General features: G+C 42.6%; 1 protein-coding gene across 8 annotated transcripts in view; it reads left to right on the top strand.

The window, feature by feature from the left end:
* Positions 1-19,863, top strand: part of smarce1 (SWI/SNF related BAF chromatin remodeling complex subunit E1) — a 52,722-nt gene that overhangs the window by 27,455 nt on the left and 5,404 nt on the right. For all 8 annotated transcript variants that reach the window (XM_078424582.1, XM_078424578.1, XM_078424585.1 and 5 more), the window contains 7 exons: positions 1,945-2,016; positions 7,189-7,269; positions 8,011-8,142; positions 10,656-10,827; positions 16,437-16,609; positions 18,099-18,200; positions 18,930-19,131. In XM_078424582.1, coding sequence (XP_078280708.1) covers positions 1,945-2,016; positions 7,189-7,269; positions 8,011-8,142; positions 10,656-10,827; positions 16,437-16,609; positions 18,099-18,200; positions 18,930-19,131 — 934 coding nt within the window. The remainder of the gene's footprint in view (positions 1-1,944; positions 2,017-7,188; positions 7,270-8,010; positions 8,143-10,655; positions 10,828-16,436; positions 16,610-18,098; positions 18,201-18,929; positions 19,132-19,863) is intronic.

Here is a 19,863-nt window from a genome sequence, read left to right as displayed (position 1 = left end):
TGAAGAAAGCCAATGGAATATTGGCCTTCATAACAAGAGGAGTTGAGTATAGGAGCAAAGAGGTCCTTCTACAGTTGTACTGGGCCCTGGTGAGACCGCACCTGGAGTACTGTGTGCAGTTTTGGTCTCCAAATTTGAGGAAGGATATTCTTGCTATTGACGGCGTGCAGCGTAGGTTCACTAGGTTAATTCTCAGAATGGTGGGACTGTCGTATGTTGAAAGGCTGGAGCAATTAGGCTTGTATACACTGGAATTTAGAAGGATGAGGGGGGATCTTATTGAAACATATAAGATAATTAGGGGATTGGACACATTAGAGGCAGGAAACATGTTCCCAATGTTGGGGGAGTCCAGAACAAGGGGCCACAGTTTAAGAATAAGGGGTAGGCCATTTAGAACGGAGATGAGGAAGAACTTTTTCAGTCAGAGAGTGGTGAATGTGTGGAATTCTCTGCCTCAGAAGGCAGTGGAGGCCAGTTCGTTGGATGCTTTCAAGAGAGAGCTGGATAGAGCTCTTAAGGATAGCGGAGTGAGGGGGTATGGGGAGAAAGCAGAAACGGGGTACTGATTGAGAGTGATCAGCCATGATCGCATTGAATGGCGGTGCTGGCTCGAAGGGCTGAATGGCCTACTCCTGCACCTATTGTCTATTGAGCCTCGGCGGAAACGTGGGCCTCGGTGGTGGTGGGGTCTTGTGATCAATGAGCATGGGGGGGGGGGCGACTGGGGACCCGGCGTGGGGGGACAGCTGTGAGGGACGGTGGGAGAACAAAGGGAGACCTGGTTGGAGTGGGGGGGGGGGGGGGGACTCTAGCTTAGAATCTGCCCTGGGGATAAGTCTGTGCTTGTTTTTTTTTGTTCATTTGTTCTGGTGAAGGCGCTGTGCACATGGCAGGCAGCCAACAGTCGTTTGTCTTTTTCTTTTTGTTTTCACTTTTAATTTCAAGTTTTTATGTACCTTGCGTGCTGTGACTGTCGGCAGACCACTTTCCCTCCAGTGATGAATAAAGCTTTATATCGTATCTCTCATAGCGCCAAACTAAAATGTAAATCTTGCTTTAATGGAAATTTGAAGTGGTACATGAAAAGTTACCAACTGCAGCACCATTTCATTCAATATCATTTTCTGCTGCCAGAACAAATAACTAGTCTAAATGGGTTCAGTACTGAATACCTGAAATTTGAGATTGTGTTATGGTTAAAATGCCTGGATTTAAAGTAAATACCAGTAAGACATCTCAACAAACCTATAACTTCTTGAAAACAAATGTATTTACTTTCAAATGGAAATCCTTGAAATCATTGCAGTGATTTATTTTTCAAAATTTGGTCTCAAATACTAAAATGGGTAATCAGACTTCCCTGCTGGCTTTCATTTTGTACAGCCATAGTGACCAAAGTTAATTTAGAAGAGCTGCACATTCTTCATTGAAAGATCGTCATGTGTGAGAGAGAATGCTAAACTATTATTTTCCATAAGTGGAATACTCAGCATAATCATTATCCATTTCTTTGAACAGAAGAAGCAAGTGATTGTGTATTTTTAAATCTCAGTTTTGATATGAATCCTACAGTTGATCTCTTCATCTCAAAATCCATTGTGATGATAATTGCATCACAGTGATTAGTCTTGTTTATCTTTGGGTGGGGGGGTTCGGTTGCTGTTTCCATCACACCATTTATTCTGTAAGTATAACAATGATTTGCTGAGAAATACTCATGTGAACATTGACCTAAAATGTTCTCATGTGAACAAGTACCTAAAATATTGTCTGGTGCGAACTCTCGTCACCTAAACATTTCACAATGCCTTGCATTCAAACCTTCTAAACCAAGTGTAACTGGAATTATTAGGTGCTATTAACAAATGGAGTTTTATCATCGTGTTTTATTGTCTGCTTCCTTTCGATATAACAAAATACGTGACTTGTGTTTATAAACAGGATTCGTGTGGCCCCTCGGCCCCATTCCACAACGGAACCCCACGTGCATCCAGTATAATCGGCAGGGAGAAGGTGAGCATCAAACTGCACAATAGCATGAGTGAAGGAGCAATATTTGCAAGTCAGAAAGTCAGAGAGCATCTCAAAATTAACCATTCATACTTTTAGATCATTTCCATATGTGCAAGTCCAAGGATGAAATTGATTTGCACCGTGGTTAATGAAACTAAAGATGAGTGATATTGTAAACTACCTAGATGGAAACATTATGAGAAAAGGAATATTTTACATTCATTGTATTAAATGCATTGGGAAATACTGGCAAATGAATTTCAGTATAAATGACATTTATTCAGATTGACCCTACTAAAGTTCAAATGTTGAAAGGCTAGTGGCTTTGGAAGTCAATGTATAAGATCATTAAAATATCACAAGCATGTTCAAAAAACAATGTCAGAAGGGTAATGAATGGGCACCTTTATATTAAGAAGTGATGAAGCTGCTGGAGAAAACCTATGGTAAGATCACAACTGTGACCATTCCTGGGCACAAACATTCAAAGAACAACAAAAGTGAATGATGGTTTTGCTCAGCTGCACCATGACATTTCAGCATTAAAATTGACCATTCATTATCCTTTTTTTAACACTTTACAGTTTAGTTTATTGTCACCTGTACCGAGGTACAGTGAAAAGCATTTGTCGCAAGCTAGATGGCACTTGTCACTTTGTACTTGCCCATGTCATTTTAATAATATGTATGCTTGAACCATCAAAGTTGCTTCTTAATTGTGAAAGGGATTCGTTAGGAAGATGGGGTACAATGATAACTTCAGTATGAGAAATGTCCACAGGCACTTCATTTGGACAACTGAAAAATGAATCAGAAATATGGCAGCGAGCCATGTAATGAGCAATTAGTACAGGAAGTTGCTCAAAATACACGTATTCCCGGGGGAAGGGAGGGGAGAGACAGTAAATGGCAAACAGGTTATTGAGGAGCTCAATCTTTTTATTTAAAAGTATTGTAGCTTTGTCTCATTCTTCTGTTTCCTTTATGGCAGCACGGTGATGCAGCGGTAAAGTTGCTGCCTTACAGCTCCAGAGGTCCTGGGTTTGATCCTGACCATGGGTGCTGTCTCTGCGGAGGTTGGATGATTTTCACTGTACACGTGACAATTATCATCTGAACTAAGGCAGAATTTCTCCCAATATTTAAGAAATATCTAGTCAAGCATATGTATTTCCTTGGTTCAGAAAGTATAAACCAACTGCTGGGTTTGTAGAGCTGGGTACTCTGTGGTGGGCTGAAGGTCCTGTTTCTGTACTGTAAAGCCCTCTGACTCTATGATAGAGAGGCTAAGTGCGATGCCTATTGGAGAGGTGCTACGAGAAAGGTTATTTGGTAAATGGAGGAGAGAAATGCAGTGAATTCTAGCGGGAGAATGATCAGTTAAGATGGAAGTGACAATCTGTGAGGACGCAAAGTCACAGTGCACAGGTTTAAAAGGACAGTCATGAAAGTAACTTGAATATGTAGGAAGGGACTTTAAACTTTAGAAAGATTTGGACCCGAAACGTCACCTATTCCTTTTTTACAGGGACGCTGTCTGACCCGCTGAGTTACTCCAGCTTTTTGTGTCTATCTAAAGTAATTTGAATGGTTGAGGACAGGGATTCTAAGGAAGTAGAGGGGAGGATACAACGAAGTGTGAGGAAAAGATACTGGAGGAGAGGGAGGCACAGCAGTGTGTGATTTGATGTGAGTCCTGCAGCAACTGCCATTTGGACTGGGAAAGGATTTAAATGTACAACCAAAGGAAAAGGATTAGTTAACTAGGAAGCTATCGTCACTGTCAGGCCTTGATGCCATCCATAATAAACTGGTAGAGGTCAGGGGTTTTATTTGTGTGAAGAGATATTCTGAAATAAGATTTGGAGAAAGGATGAGCATTGGATGACGTGAATGGGACAGGGATGATTGTAGGATCAGCCCCGAGCAGATTTGTAGGTGACAAGATCAGCGGGCGATAGGATTGGGTGAATAAAGCTACTGCTTGGAAGAAAACAGCTTGTGTTTGTTCAGTGGGGGGCAAGAGAGGCATGGTTAGAGAGTATCGGTTTATCTGCAGTGTCGTACAGCCTGAGATGGTACTTGAAGGGTAAGAAGGTGAAGGAATGCGAAAGGTTTTGGGCCGGGCATCTAGGAGAAGAGAAATGAAAAGAGGCTCGGCAAGGAAAGAAGTAACAAAAACGATAAAAGTGATGGCACCTGGCGTGGAGAAGCAGTTAAAGTGCACCTGTAACTTTACACTGTGTTACACATGGTGCACTAAGAGTTTAGCATTCCTTGCCACAAGGGGAAAATGGCATTTAAAGAGAAACTAGATATACATGTGAGGAAGAAAAAAGTAAACTGATTTGCTAATGTGGAGGGATGAGGGTGAGTTTTGAAGAGACTTCTGCTGAACGTAGGCATTGGCATTTGTCACGCTTTCATCCAAGCTATCTGTGCACACAATGCCCGCGTGCAGACGCCAATAAATCCTTGCATATCTTCAATAGACAATAGGTGCAGGAGTAGGCCATTCAGCCCTTCGAGCCAGCACCACCATTCAATGTCATCATGGCTGATCATTCTCAATCAGTACCCCGTTCCTGCCTTCTCCCCATACCCCCTGACTCCACTATCCTTAAGAGCTCTATCTAGCTCTCTTGAATGCATTCAGAGAATTGGCCTCTACTGCCTTCTGAGGCAGAGAATTCCACAGATTCACAACTCTCTGACTGAAAACGTTTTTCTTCATCTCTGTTCTAAATGGCCTACCCTTATTCTTAAACTGAGGCCCCTGGTACTGGACTTCCCCAACATTGGGAACATGTTTCCTGCCTCTAACGTGTCCTACCCCTTAATAATCTTATATGTTTCGATAAGATCCCCTCTCATCCTTTTAAATTCCAGTGTATACAAACCTAGTCGCTCCAGTCTTTCAACATATGACAGTCCCGCCATTCCGGGAATTAACCTAGTAAACCTCTGCTGCATGCCCTCAATAGCAAGAATATCCTTCCTCAAATTTGGAGACCAAAACTGCACACAATACCCCTGGTGCGGTCTCACTAGGGCCCTGTACAACTGCAGAAGGACCTCTTTGCTCCTATACTCATCTCCTTTTGTTATGAAGACCAACATTCCATTGGCTTTCTTCACTGCCTACTGTACCTGCATGCTTCCTTTCAGTGACTGATGCACGAGGACCCAGATCTCGTTGTTCGTCCCCTTTTCCTAATTTGACACCGTTCAGATAATAATTTGCCGCCTTATTCTTACCACCAAAGTGGATAACCTCACACTTATCCACATTAAACTGCATCTGCCGTGCATCTGCCCACTCACACAACCTGTCCAAGTCACCCTGCAACCTCATAGCATCTTCCTCACAGTTCACACTACCACCCAGCTTTGTATCATCTGCAAATTTGCTAATGGTACTTTTAATCCCTTCATCCAAGTCAGCTGCAAGCAATCTGTGCACACAATGCCCGCATGCAGACGCTGATAAATTCTTGCATATCTTCAGCTGCAATGTCCTGCCATCATAAGGTCACAAGTAATAGGGGTAGAATTGGCCCATCGAGTCGACTCCTCCATTCAGTCATGGCTGATCTCTGTCTCCTAAAACCATTTTCCTGCCTTCTCCCCATAACCCTTGACACCCGTTCTGGTCAAGAATTTGTCTATCTCTGCTTTAAAAATATCCACTGACTTGCCCTCCTCTGTGGCAATGAATTCCACAGATTAACTACCCTCTGACTAAAGAAATTCCTCCTCACCTCATTTCTAAAAGAGTGCCGTTTAATTCTGAGGCCATAACCTCTGGTGGCAGCAGTGGAAGAGTTGACGGGGAATCCTGAGGAGCAACCAGCGTTGCTGTAGCTCTTACTGAAAATGTCATGTTTGGAGTATATTTAGGCACCCTGGAGAAACACTGATTGGCAAAATGTATATTCACTTTCATTCCAGCTCCTCAGTATGTGACAACATTTGAGCTTATAAGAGAGTCTGCTGTTTGGCTTCACGGTATCAGAACTGCTGCATGTATGCTCTAGTACTTGTCCCACTTTCACCTCTGTTTTCTGGCAAACTCAATTAGCTGAACTGGTTATTGGAATACAATGCCAATCAGCGCTTGCAATCACCAACTCCATAGAACAGGAGGAGGCCATTCAGTCCGAAGTATCTAGACATGCATTTTCTTATTCTGTTTACCTATCTTGTATCTATTTCTCTTAATATCCTGCAAACATGTGCAAAGTTATAGATTTATCTGCAGTAGATAGTTTCTTGCCAAATCTCTTTTTCCAACGCTCTTAACATCAATTTTTGGCGTGTGATTTTACTATACCTTACACAAGGGTGCAAAGGTTTTTGTTCGTTCTCTGCCCACATGTTTATGGTTCACTCAACTCCAGTCTGAATTGAGAAGGATTTATCTGGAAATTGCAGTCCTCATCAGCACTTGGTGGATTTTATGTTCCCATTGCCATAAAAGAGGTTCATTTCTACTCTGCTTTATTCCTACACACCAGAGTATTGCCTTTAAATTATAATTGCATAATAAATCTGAGATAAACGCACATGGAAGCTGATCTCATAGAACACTAGATTTTATTTGATGAAGACACAAGGAGCTAAAGATGCTGGAACCTTGAGTAAAATAGCGCTGGAATAACTCGGCGGGTCAGGCAGCATCTGTGGAGGGAATAGACAGATGGTGTTTCGGGTCACAATCCTTGTTCAGACCGTATAATGGGACAGAAAGCTGGTACAAACCTGGGGTTGGGAAAAAGCCTGACAAGTTATAGATGGAAGATGGACACTAAAAGCTGGAGTAACTCAGGAATGGGTGACATTTCGGGTCAAGACCCTTCTTCAGATCCCAAACGGCCTTCTACCTTCTCTAGACCTTTTTATTTCCAAACTGCCAGCACGACATCAACCGTCTCAACTTTTCCACTCCCCTTACCTTCTCTAACCTCATGAGTTACTCCAGCATTTTATGTCTATCTTCCATTTAAACAAGCATCTGCAGTTCCTTCCTACAAGTTATAGATGGATATGGGTGATTGGTAGTTGGATGATGTAAAGGTGACATTTAATTTCATGCTATTTTATGACCGTTTGATGTTGATCGCTTTTATTTCTCTTAAAGTGCAAGATGACAATGCTTATGTTTCCGTGCAGACATCGTCGGGCATTACTATTCCAAAGCCCCCAAAGCCTCCAGACAAGCCATTGATGCCCTACATGCGCTACAGCAGAAAGGTACGGTCGCTGCAGCATTATGTCATGCTTCACCTGCTGCACCAGCTAGCCCAGGGAGGGTGGCTGTCATACCAACTCCTTACAAATGAGTTCCCAGCAAGGAGTGGGATTGCTTTCTGGTCTGTACCTGTCTAGGCTGTCCTGTGTTATGTGTGTAACCCTGAGAAGTCTTGCAATAGTTGGAGGCTATAACACATTCCTAAAGGTAAATCATTTCTAAAGCATCTGAACCTCATCATTAACCTGCCTGGCTGACCACAAATCCAGTTTCCCATAGGTGCAGCTTCAAGAACTAACTTTAATAAAGGCTGTGATCTACTTCATTCTGTTGCTAATCTGTTTACTGGTATTTCACTTCGTTGAGTTACTGCGTCCGACTGTGATCGGCTGCATTTGCTCTCCTGGTATTCAGCCATTTATCCTGATGATATTTAGCCACCATTGTCATTTCATTGTGTCCGTGTTTGATTTCTGCTCCCGCACAATCTCAGATGTACTAACTCCTCCCAGTCACCTTCCACTCATGATCTCACCAAGAGCTGTAGCTTAATTTAAACTTTAAATATTTTAAAAAACTAATCTGTCTGATTTGTTGGAGTGGTAATCACAGGACTCCCTCTCTGATATCTAGTGAGTACTTGCGGGTGTTGATGGTACTATACCCAAAAGCTGTCCGGTTGACAGTGTGATAATTCTATTACTGTATTAGCTCTTTAAATAAGTCTCATTATTATGTTTTAGGTATGGGACCAGGTTAAGGCTTCCAATCCTGATCTGAAGCTGTGGGAAATAGGGAAAATCATTGGTGGAATGTGGCGGGATCTCACAGATGAGGAAAAGCAGGAATATCTGAATGACTATGAAGCAGAGAAGGTAAAACTGCAGGAACAGGATTTCTTTCAGTAATCAAGTTCCAATGACCATAAAATATGTCCAACTGTTAGTGTCAAACAATATAGGTGTGTTTCCCTTTTCCCTTTTTAATTGAGGATGGCATGTTCACTCTTGTTGGCTTAAGGAATATCAGCCAACTGATCCAGTCTGAAGAAGGGTCTCGACCTGAAACGTCACCCATTCCTTCTCTCCAGATACTGCCTGTCCCACTGAGTTACTCAAGCTGATTGTGTACATCTTTGATTTAAACCAACATCTTCAGTTATTTCCTACATGTGCCTGAATATTTTTTGCCATTTGGGTAGAGAGGTTATTTTAGAAAAGCAAATAATGCAGTTTGTCCCTGTATCTGTAGTTAAAAATATGAAGTTAGGGTAGAGCAGTCATGCTGAAATAGTGAATCCAAATGATGTCCTGAAGCACAAGGTACAAGGTATCACACCGACAGTGCCCTCCATAATGTTTGGGACAGACCCATCATTTATTTATTTGCCTCTGTACTCGACAATTTCAGATTTGTAATAGAAAAAATCACATGTGGTTTAATAACAGTCATATTTTAATGAAGGCCATTTTTATACATTTTGGTTTCACTATGTAGAAATTACAGCTGTGTTTATACATAGTCCCCCCATTTCAGGGCACCATAATGTTTGGGACACAGCAATGTCATGTAAATTCAAGTAGTCATGCATAACCTTTGCATGCAATGACTGCGATTTATGGACATCACCAGTTGCTGGGTGTCTTCTCTGGTGATGCTCTGCCAGGCCTGTATTGCAGCCATCTTTAGCTTATGCTTGTTTTGGGGGCTGGTCCCCTTCAGTTTTCTCTTCAGCATATAAATGGCATGCTCAATTGGGTTCAGATCGAGTGATTGATTTGACCACTCAAGAATTGACTATTTTTTAGCTTTGAAAAACTCCTTTGTTGCTTTAACAGTATGCTTGGGATCATTGTTATGCCATAAAATTAACAGACAGCCAATGAGTTTTGAGGCCTTTGTTTGAATTTGAGCAGATAGGACGGGTCTTTTCACTTCAGAATTCATTATGCTACTACCATCAGCAGTTATATCAGCAGTGAAGATAAGTGAGCCGGTACCTTCAGCAGCCATACATGCCCAGGCCATAACACCCCCACCACCGTGTTTCACAGATGAGATGGTATGCTTTGGATCTTGGGTAGTTTCTTCTCTCCTCCATACTTTGCTCTTGCCATCACTCTGATATAGGTTAATCTTCGTCTCATCTGTTCACAAGAACATTTTCCAGAACTGTGGTTGCTCTTTTAAGTACTTCTTGGCAAACTGTAACCTGGCCATCCTATTTTTGCGGCTAACCAGTGGTTTACATCTTGCAATGTAGCCTCTGTATTTCTGTTCATGAAGTCTTCTGCGGACAGTGGTCATTGACAAATCCACACCTGATTCCTGAAGAGTGTTTCTGATCTGTCGGACAGGTGTTTGGGAATTTTTCTTTATTATAGAAAGAATTCTTCTGTCATCAGCTGTGGAAGTCTTCCTTGGCCTGCCAGTCCCTTTGCGATTAGTAAGCTCACCAGTGCTCTCTTTCTTCTTAATGATGTTCCAAACAGTTGATTTTGGTAAGCCTAAGATTTGGCTGATATCTCTAACTGTTTTATTCTTGTATCTCAGTATAATAATGGCTTCTTTGACTTTCATTGCCACAACTTTGGTCCTCGTGTTGATAAACAGCAATAAAAGTTTCCAACGGTGATGGAACGACTGGAGGAAAGACTAGGTGCTGAGAGCTCTCTTATACCTGCATTAAGGAGGCATTTAAACACACCTGAGCAATTACAAACACCTGTGAAGCCATGTGTCCCAAACATTATGGTGCCCTGAAGTGGGGGGGGGGGGGGAACTATGTATAAACACAGCTGTAATTTCTACATTTTGGTGAAAACAAAATGTATAAAAATGGTCTGACAAAGTGCACTTTAACCACATGTGATTTTTTTTTCTATCACAAATCTCAAATTGTCGAGTACAGAGGCAAATAAATAAATGATGAGTCTTTGTCCCAAACATTATGGAGGGCACTGTATGATTCCCAACGTCATTAATTTTAGTCAGGCTATCCCAGAAACTACGGGGACAATTGGGAGAGTTGCTCATGACATTTGCTCACATTCTTGTCTCTCCTAGATAGGTAATCTTACAGAGAAAACCATTGGGAATTGATTGCTACATTTTGGTCATTCCCACCTATCAGTTCAGTTTAGTTTATTGACACGTGTACCGAGGTACAGTGTAAAGCTTTTGTTGTGTGCTAACCAGACAGCAGGAAGACAATACATGATTACAATCGATCCACTTAGTGTATAGATACATGATAAGGAAATTATGTTTAGTGAAAGGTAAAGCCAGCAAAGTCTGATCGAGGATAGTCTGAGGGCCACCAATGAGGTAGATAGTAGTTCAGGACTGCTCTCTGGTTGTGAGCATCTTCTTGCATCTCTACCTTTAGGTCGAGTATAATGAAGCCATGAAAGCATACCACAGCTCTCCTGCATATCTTGCCTACATCAATGCAAAGAGCCGGGCAGAAGCAGCTCTTGAGGAGGAGAGTCGACAGCGTCAGTCAAGGATAGAGAAGGGGGAACCTTACATGAGTATCCAACCAGCTGAGGACCCTGATGGTAAGTAGCAGCACAAATGCAGCCCATGTTTGCGACAGAGTGCACCTGGTGTAGAGTTAACTTCACCCATTTGAATTGTATGTGTAAAATTAAAGGTTAAGGCTATTTTCACTTCTGGTAACACGATCATCCCTTTCCAAACTCTGATACCATGCCGGATGACAGTGCGAGTTGTGTGAAGGGTGCAGGAAGACCTTCACGCTTGCCTTGTTTCTCCAAATAATCAGGAAGGCATAGGGTACAATGGCTGTTACTGCAAGAGCATTTCGATATAAAAGTCAAGAAGTATAACTAGTTATCTGTGAGTCCTCACCTGGAATATTGTGTTCATATCTGGTTTTCCTTCCTGAGGAAGGATATATGACACAGAAGGAATGTTTTGAAGATTTACCAGATTGATTCTTATAACGGGGGAGAGGTTGTTGGGGGTGGGAGAAATTGTCGTTGGGGACAGATTAACCTGAGTGGGTTGCTGCACTCCTGCTCTTTGAAGAATGAGAGCTGGTCTCATTGAAACATGCAGAATTCTTACAGGGTAGATGCAGAAATTTTGCTTCACTTGACTAAGATGTCTGGAACTGGACATTACGGTCATAGAATACGAGGCTGACTGGAGGACCAAGGTGAAAGGGGTATTTCTTCATCCAAAAGTTGGTGAACTCTCACCAACAGGCCCGTGCAGACTCGGTCTCTGAGTATAACGAGATATGGATTGAAAGAATATTGGATATAAGGGATCATGGCATGTGAAAGTTGTACTGAAATAAAAGATCAGTCACAATCTTATTTGTTGGTTAGGTAGACATGGTGGTGGGGGGGACTAGATAACCGCTGATGGTTTTGTTTCACACGCTGCTCAGTCTTCTCCCTCTCAATGAATCATCCCTGTGCTGTCCACCATTCAGTGTCTGAATGTGAAAGCAGGTCAAGTATTTTTGCTTGTCATTAAGGATTGTGCGTTGGTAATTTTGGAATATGCTTCATTAGTAAATTTGCCAAAGAAGTTAGTAATTGTTCCTCAAGGCATTCCTGATCACATTGAAGGCAGTTGGGGCATATGCTGTGCAAGGATTAAATTGATCTTATTTTGCTCCATTAACTTTTTATATAACATACCTGTAATGGATTCCCCACCCAATGGAAATGTTTCCTACCAGAGAATTGATGTAATTTATCTCATTAACTTTCTCAAACAGATGTCTTAAGAACAACTTATTCTAGGTGTTTCTTGGATCTGCTCTTGTTCCGAAATTAGGAATTTACTTGTTTGCACTTGTGCATAAAATCATGTTTATTTGCTTGGTCTTTTCAATTTTGTAGATGGCAATATAAATTGTAGTGACATGTTATTGGCAGCCACTCAGAGTTGTTGATTAATTGCCCCACCCTTTCCCAGGGCCTGTCCCTTTTGATGTATAACCTCAATTAGACAGATTCATGAATAGTTTTTCAGTCTGTACTGCATCTAAAGAAGGGTCTCGACCCAAAACGGCACCCATTCCTTCTCTCCAGAGGTGCTGCCTGTCCCGCTGAGTTACTCCAGCTTTTTCTGACTATCTTCTGCATCTAAATTTTTGTATCAGATGGTCTTTGCAAATAAGCAAAACATTGACAATTGAAGTGGCATCAGACCAAGTGCAGATTGAGAACAAAAAAGAAAAATCTTGCAGTTATTCAACACCTTAAAGATGGTGCAGAGCATGGTCACTCTTTGTATGCTCGTCCCAGAAGAGGATCTACTCTCATCCAGTACCTTTTCACTCTTCTAAATCTCTGTTCTAACTGTAAATCTGTCAGGGTTTCTAGCTCTACAAATAACATTATACTCTGCACACTAGTACTCTTTACACCACCTGTAGTACTTGTGTATGGTTCAATTGTACTTGTGTATAGTATGAGCTGACGATTGGATAGCACGCAAATAAAAGCTTTTCATTGTACCTGGGGTACATTTGACAATAATAAACCAATATCAGAAGTAAAACCTACCCTACTTCCAACCACGATAAAAATCTGAGGTTTCCACAACTACCAGTCTGCTTCTGGTCAGATTCTTTGCCTGCTGGTCAGATTCGTTCTTTAACCAATGTTCCTTACGTTGAGGGAGTGGCCAACTCTTAAAAAAAAAAAGTGCTATCCTTTTTACTTTCAGCCTTGCCGACACAGTGCTATGCTGTGAGCTGGTACTCAAGCTCAGAAAGCCTGCACTCAAAGCAGAGTCACCGACTGCAGAAATGGTCATGCAGACCACAGGGACCCTCTCACAATTCCCACAGCCTGCAAGTCAAGCAGCACATGGCACTAGGGTTGCCAACTTCCTCGCTCCAAATAAGGGACAAAGGTGACGTCACCGCCCGGGCTGGGAGGCCGCCATTGGTGGAGCGGGAGCACGTGGCTACTGGCCGGATGAGGTTACATGGGGCGTGGGGCGGTGGCATCACCCTTTGTCCCTTATTTAGGAGTGCGGAAGTTGGCAACCCTATTAATACGGGACAAGTGCGGTCCAGTACGGGACAAACAATTTAGACCAAAATACGGGATGTCCCAGCTAATACGGGACAGTTGACATCTAAAGCAGGGTCCACATGGCACTGAAATGCTTTCCATGCTCTTCATTTGGAAAGAGGCCCCTTATACTGTGATTGGATCTATATCTCGGACATGAATATAAAAAGTGAAACTACCCACTGAATGTCACCACTGCCACATTGTTCAACTGAAGGCCAGAGTTAACAGGTTCTCACAGACCTCACTCATCAACACCCTCAGATTCTGAGACTGCTAAACTCCAAGGACAGCTGTGAGGGGAAAAAATCAGTTGCCATTTGATATTTCCTCCTGATCTAGTTACTGGTGATAAATGTTACAGCATCATTTAACATATAACATATAACATATAACAACTACAGCATGGAAACAGGCCTGTCCGGCCCTACCAGTCCACGCCGACCATTCTCCCTGACCTAGTCTCATCTACCTGCACTCAGACCATAACCCTCCAATCCCCTCCTATCCATATACCTATCCAATTTTCTCTTAAATAATAAAATCGAGCCTGCCTCCACCACTTCCACCGGAAGTCCATTCCATACAGCCACAACCCTCTGAGTAAAGAAATTCCCCCTCATGTTACCCCTAAACCTTTGTCCCTCAATTCTGAAGCTATGTCCCCTTGTTGGAATCTTCCCCACTCTCAAAGGGAAAAGCCTACCCACGTCAACTCTGTCCGTCCCTCTCAAAATTTTAAAAACCTCTATCAAGTCCCCCCTCAACCTTCTACGCTCCAAAGAATAAAGACCCAACCTGTTCAACCTCTCTCTGTAGCCTAAGTGCTGAAACCCAGGCAACATTCTAGTAAATCTCCTCTGTACCCTCTCCATTTTGTCGACATCCTTCCTATAATTTGGCGACCAGAACTGCACACCATACTCCAGATTCGGCCTCACCAATGCCCTGTACAATTTCAACATTACATCCCAACTTCTATACTCGATGCTCTGATTTATAAAGGCAAGCATACCAAACGCCTTCTTCACCACCCTATCCACATGAGATTCCACCTTCAGGGAACAATGCACAGTTATTCCCAGATCCCTCTGTTCCACTGCATTCCTCAATTCCCTACCATTTACCCTGTACGTCCTATTTTGATTTGTCCTACCAAAATGCAGCACCTCACACTTATCAGCATTAAACTCCATCTGCCATCTTTCAGCCCACCCTTCCAAAAGGCCCAAGTCTCTCTGTAGACTTTGAAAATCTACCTCACTATCAACTACTCCACCTATTTTAGTATCATCTGCATATTTACTAATCCAATTTGCCACACCATCATCCAGATCATTAATGTAAATGACAAACAACAGTGGACCCAACACAGATCCTTGGGGTACTCCACTAGACACTGGCCTCCAACCTGACATACAATTGTCAACCGTTACCCTCTGGTATCTCCCATTCAGCCATTGTTGAATCCATCTTGCAACCTCACTATTAATACCCAACGATTTAACCTTCTTAATCAACCTTCCATGTGGAACCTTGTCAAATGCCTTACTGAAGTCCATATAGACAACATCCACAGCCTTGCCCTTATCAATTTCCCTGGTAACCTCTTCAAAAAATTCAAGAAGATTAGTCAAACATGACCTTCCAGGCACAAATCCATGTTGACTGTTTCTAATCAGGCCTTGATTATCCAAATAATTATATATATTGTCCCTAAGTATCTTTTCCATTAATTTTCCCACCACAGACGTCAAACTAATAGGTCTATAATTGCTAGGTTTACTTTTAGAACCTTTTTTAAACAACGGCACAACATGCGCAATGCGCCAATCTTCCGGCACCATCCCTGTTTCTAATGACGTTTGAAATATTTCCGTCATAGCCCCTGCTATTTCTGCACTAACTTCCCTCAATGTCCTAGGGAATATCCTATCAGGACCTGGAGACTTATCCACTTTTATATTCTTCAAAAGTGTCCGTACCTCCTCTTCTTTAATCCTCCTAATTTCCATCACTACTCTACTTGTTTCGCTTACCTCACATAATTCAATATCCTTCTCCTCGGTAAATACCGAAGAAAAGAAATTGTTTAATATCTCCCCCATTTCTTCCGGCTCAGCACATAGCTGTCCACTCTGACTCTCTAATGGACCAATTTTATCCCTCACTATCCTTTTGCTATTGACATATCTGTAGAACCCCTTGGGGTTTACTTTTACATTACTTGCCAAAGCAGCCTCATATCTTTTTTTCGCTTTTCTAATTTCCTTCTTAAGATTCCTTTTACATTCTTTATATTCCTCAAGAACCTCATTTACTCCCTGCCGCTTATATTTATTGTATATCTCCCTCTTTTTCCGAACCAAGTGTCCAATTTCCCTGGAAAACCACGGCTCTTTCAAATTATTATTCTTTCCTTTCCACCGAACAGGGACATAAAGACTCTGTACTCTCAAAATTTCACCTTTAAATATCCTCCATTTCTCTATTATATCCTTTTCATAAAACAAAAATTTCCATTTCACTCCTTTTAAATCCTTTCTCATCTCCTCAAAATTAGCCTTTCTCCAATCCAAAATCTCAACCCTTGGTCCAGATTTGACCTTCTCCATAATGATATTGAAACTAATGTTCAGTGCTGACGTGAAGCAATGCCTGGAATTGGTTCTGTCGTGTTCGCTGTTGTTTAATGGTGTAGACCACCTCCACACCTTGTAGATCACTGGGGTAGGGTAGCAATATGTCCTGGAAGGTAGAGAGGGAGGAGGGAACATGTGTGGCCCAGGAGGCAGGAACTCGGCTGGAATGGAAACAAGTAAATTGCTTAATTGAAACTAGTCTTTTGCTGTAAAGTAAATGGCAAAATCTTTGTTCAGCAATTATCTTTTGCGTTGATGTATGACATTATGTAGTTATTAATAGTTAATTGTATGCTTGTGGCTTTCTGTTAGTAGCAGTAGAGTGGTTGAAGTCTTGTAAATATAAAAGACTGATAGTTAATGTGTTGGGCTGAACCAGCTCTGTCTGGAAATGTAGATTTCCCCACGAGTTATTGATTTGTTTCTCTTCTTTGCATTTGCTGATTATCCCAACCGTCACAGATTATGATGATGGCTTTTCGATGAAGCACATCTCTGCGGCCCGCTTCCAGAGAAACCATCGCTTGATAAGTGAGATCCTGAGTGAGAGTGTGGTGCCGGACGTTCGTTCTGTGGTGACAACAGCACGGATGCAGGTTCTTAAACGGCAGGTGCAGTCCCTGATGGTTCACCAGGTGCGTGGTCACTCTACGGGATCATATGGTCCTTTACAATAGGAATTATTTTTACATTTCCAGATAGGCAGCTTCCACCAATATAATTCTGATGTCCAGTAGAAACTTGAAACAAAGTTTATTTCTTGTGTTTTTTGCACAAAATCTTTTGCATTTATCTTGTTTATCAGGCCGTCATTCCATCTAGACTGTACCAGTCTAAATACTGACTCTTCATATTCAAAGGCACTGCAATCACCAAGTTCCCCACCATCAATATCCTGGGGTATTTTTAATTAAGCAGAAACTGAACTGGGCCAGCCATGTTCTTACTGTGGCTACAAGCGGGGACCTTTCCACCATGTGCTTTGCACATTCGGCTCCAATCAATCACCCTAAATATTCCTTTACACTACCACTGCTGGATAATGGCTGCAGTGTGTCCAATGTACAAAATGAACTGCAATTAATTATTCAGGTGACATCAACCGTGCTGTTCAGCCCTGACCTATACCACCGAGGGCAAGGGAAGCAAATGCAGAGAATCACCATCTGCAGGGCTCGCCTAGTTGAACGACGTCATGACCTGAAAATATTTCACCATTCCTTCGTAGTCACTGGATCTAAATCCCAGCACTCCCTCTGCAACACAGTGGGAGCACCTCACAGGAAGAATATTCTATACACTGTAAGGCAAAAAGATGGCTCAGCATGACCTTCTGTCGAACATTTGGGGATAATGCGTCAATGCACACATCTGAGAATGAATGAGAAATAGCTTGTGGCCTTCTGAGTGTCATTGCCAGTGCAATGAACTGGCTGTGACAATGCAGCTGAGCCTTTATTACAGCTCATTTGGTGTTTTAGTGAGAAACCTTCCAGTGCGTTCAGAAGATGGAAATTATGTGGGAACTGTGTTTGAACACCATCTATCCAGCGAGTGCCTCTGGATGTGTTTAAACACCATCTATCCAGTGAGTGCCTCTGGATGTGTTTGAACACCATCTATCCAGCGAGTGCCTCTGGATGTGTTTGAACACCATCTATCCAGTGAGTGCCTCTGGATGTGTTTGAACACCATCTATCCAGTGAGTGCCTCTGGATGTGTTTGAACACCAACTATCCAGTGAGTGCCTCTAGATTCACCCTCCCTCCAACCACCATTATTCATGCATGACCCACGTTTGTTCTTTTTTTTTAATGCTGTGCCTGATTATGTTTTTATAACCACTAAGGTGTGTGACCAACCCAGGGAGCCTCTTCCCACGTAGCTGGTCTCAAACATAACTGGGATTTATGGTTCAGTGGGTGTATGGCTGTATGCTTCAACCAGCCCTCAGCTGGCCCTCATGTTTCCAACAATTTAAGGTTCAACTTCAGCTTGACTATTTGTAAAATCATTGTTGGTCGTATTTTCAGCAGTTCCAAACAAGAAAAATGCTGCCCAGTAGTCAGGCAACGTTTCTATGCAGTCCATAAATAATTGATGTTTGCATCTGCTTCCCCTCAGCGGAAGTTGGAAGCGGAGCTGCTTCAGATTGAGGATCGCCACCAAGACAAGAAACGGAAATTTCTTGAAACTACACAGCTGTTTAATAGTGAGCTGAAACGGGTAAGGATAATCCAGCGGTTTGCAGGTGAATTGTTCTCATAGACACATAGAGTCATACAGTGTGGAAATGGGCCCTTCGACCCCACATGCCAACATCGGTGGTCTGAAGGGCCTGTTTCCACACTGTATCTCTAAACTAAACTAAAACTAATCTTTTGCTCAACTGTCCCATTTTTTCCTTTATGTAGGTAGAGACCCTGGCATCCGCTCTCTCTCTCTCTCTGTCCCTCCCCCACCCGTCATTGTACTGGATTCAAAGTCGTCTTGTTAAGTATCATTGTCTGTAACCTAGCCTACATCTAACAATGGCCTGTTTCCTTTATCGTAATTACTTTTTTGCATATCTTTCATTCATTCATTCATTCATTCTATATCTCGCTATATCACCGCCTATTTCTCTCATTTCCCTTTCCCCTGGCTCTCAGTCTGAAGAAGGGTCTTGACCCAAAATGTCACCTATTCCTTTCCTCCAGAGATGCTGTCTGACCTGCTGAGTTACTCCAGCTTTTTGTGTCTATCTTCCATTATTTCCTTTGCCTGGTTCTGCCCAAAGTTGTTTGCCAACACTCTACTGAGGTTCCTGGGAGTTTACAGCATTAAAGACATCAGACAAATGCAGGTTATTGGGGACTAGTTATGCATTTAGTGTTAGCTTGCATACTGGGTTACGGTCAAATCTCCTTCTTCCTGCAGCTTTTTATTGGTCTCCCCTCTCCTTCCCTTGCCTAGTTAAGCAATTTGAAGGTGGAGGTTGACATGGAGAAAATCGCGGCTGAAATTGCGCAGGCCGAAGAACAGGCCCGCAAGCGGCAGGAGGAGAGGGAGAAGGAGGCCGAGCGTGTAGACCAGCACCAGAGCAACACTCCCGAGGAGCCCCCCAGTGGCAGTGAGGCCGAAGAGTCCAAAGTGGAGGAGCCCCCCATGGACATAGGTAACGGGCTGAATGGTTGCTGCAGATAATCGTGGTTTATTCCTTTTGTTAATACTTGTGATGCAACTTCACCAGCATTTATTCCCCTCTGTTCATAAGTGATAGCAGCAGAATTAGGCCATTCGGCCCATCAGGTCTACTCTGCCATTCAAGCATGGCTGATCCATCTCTCCCTCCTAACCCTATTCTCCTGCCTTCGCCCCATTACCCCTGACACCCTGTTGACTTTTTCAGCCTGAGAATTCCTGTAGTGGATGGACTCGCACAATGTTACTGGGAACAGAAACATCAGGGTTCTCATTGATTTGTGCCTCGTATCCTTGGATTATTGGGATTGGTCGTTAGCCACAGGCTACATAGCTTCTGCACTGCTCTTGGAGTAACGCTGTTTACATGGCTGATCTCTCCCAGTTCTGATAAAGAGTATCAGCCTGAACCATTAACTCTGCTTCTTTTTCAACGAAGCCCTGACCTGATGTTTTTATTTCTGATTTCTAACGTCTCCATTTTATAAAATATTTTCATCTGTTAAAGTTTCTTGGATGATGTAATGAGTAGAGTGGGCAAAGAAGCAGACTAGCCCCTGGTCTCGGCTCCTCTTCTCTCCACATCCATCTTGCCCCATCTCTTCTCTCCAAATGCCCTCTCTTCCTCTATCCCATTTCCTTCTCTGCATCAGCCCCCAAATCCTGCTATTCTAAGACACTCGTGCCCTCTCCCTGCTTCCTCTTC

This window comes from Rhinoraja longicauda, chromosome 29 (assembly GCF_053455715.1).
Source record: "Rhinoraja longicauda isolate Sanriku21f chromosome 29, sRhiLon1.1, whole genome shotgun sequence".
NCBI lineage: Eukaryota > Metazoa > Chordata > Chondrichthyes > Rajiformes > Arhynchobatidae > Rhinoraja > Rhinoraja longicauda.
This window is presented reverse-complemented; position numbering and strand designations above follow the sequence as displayed.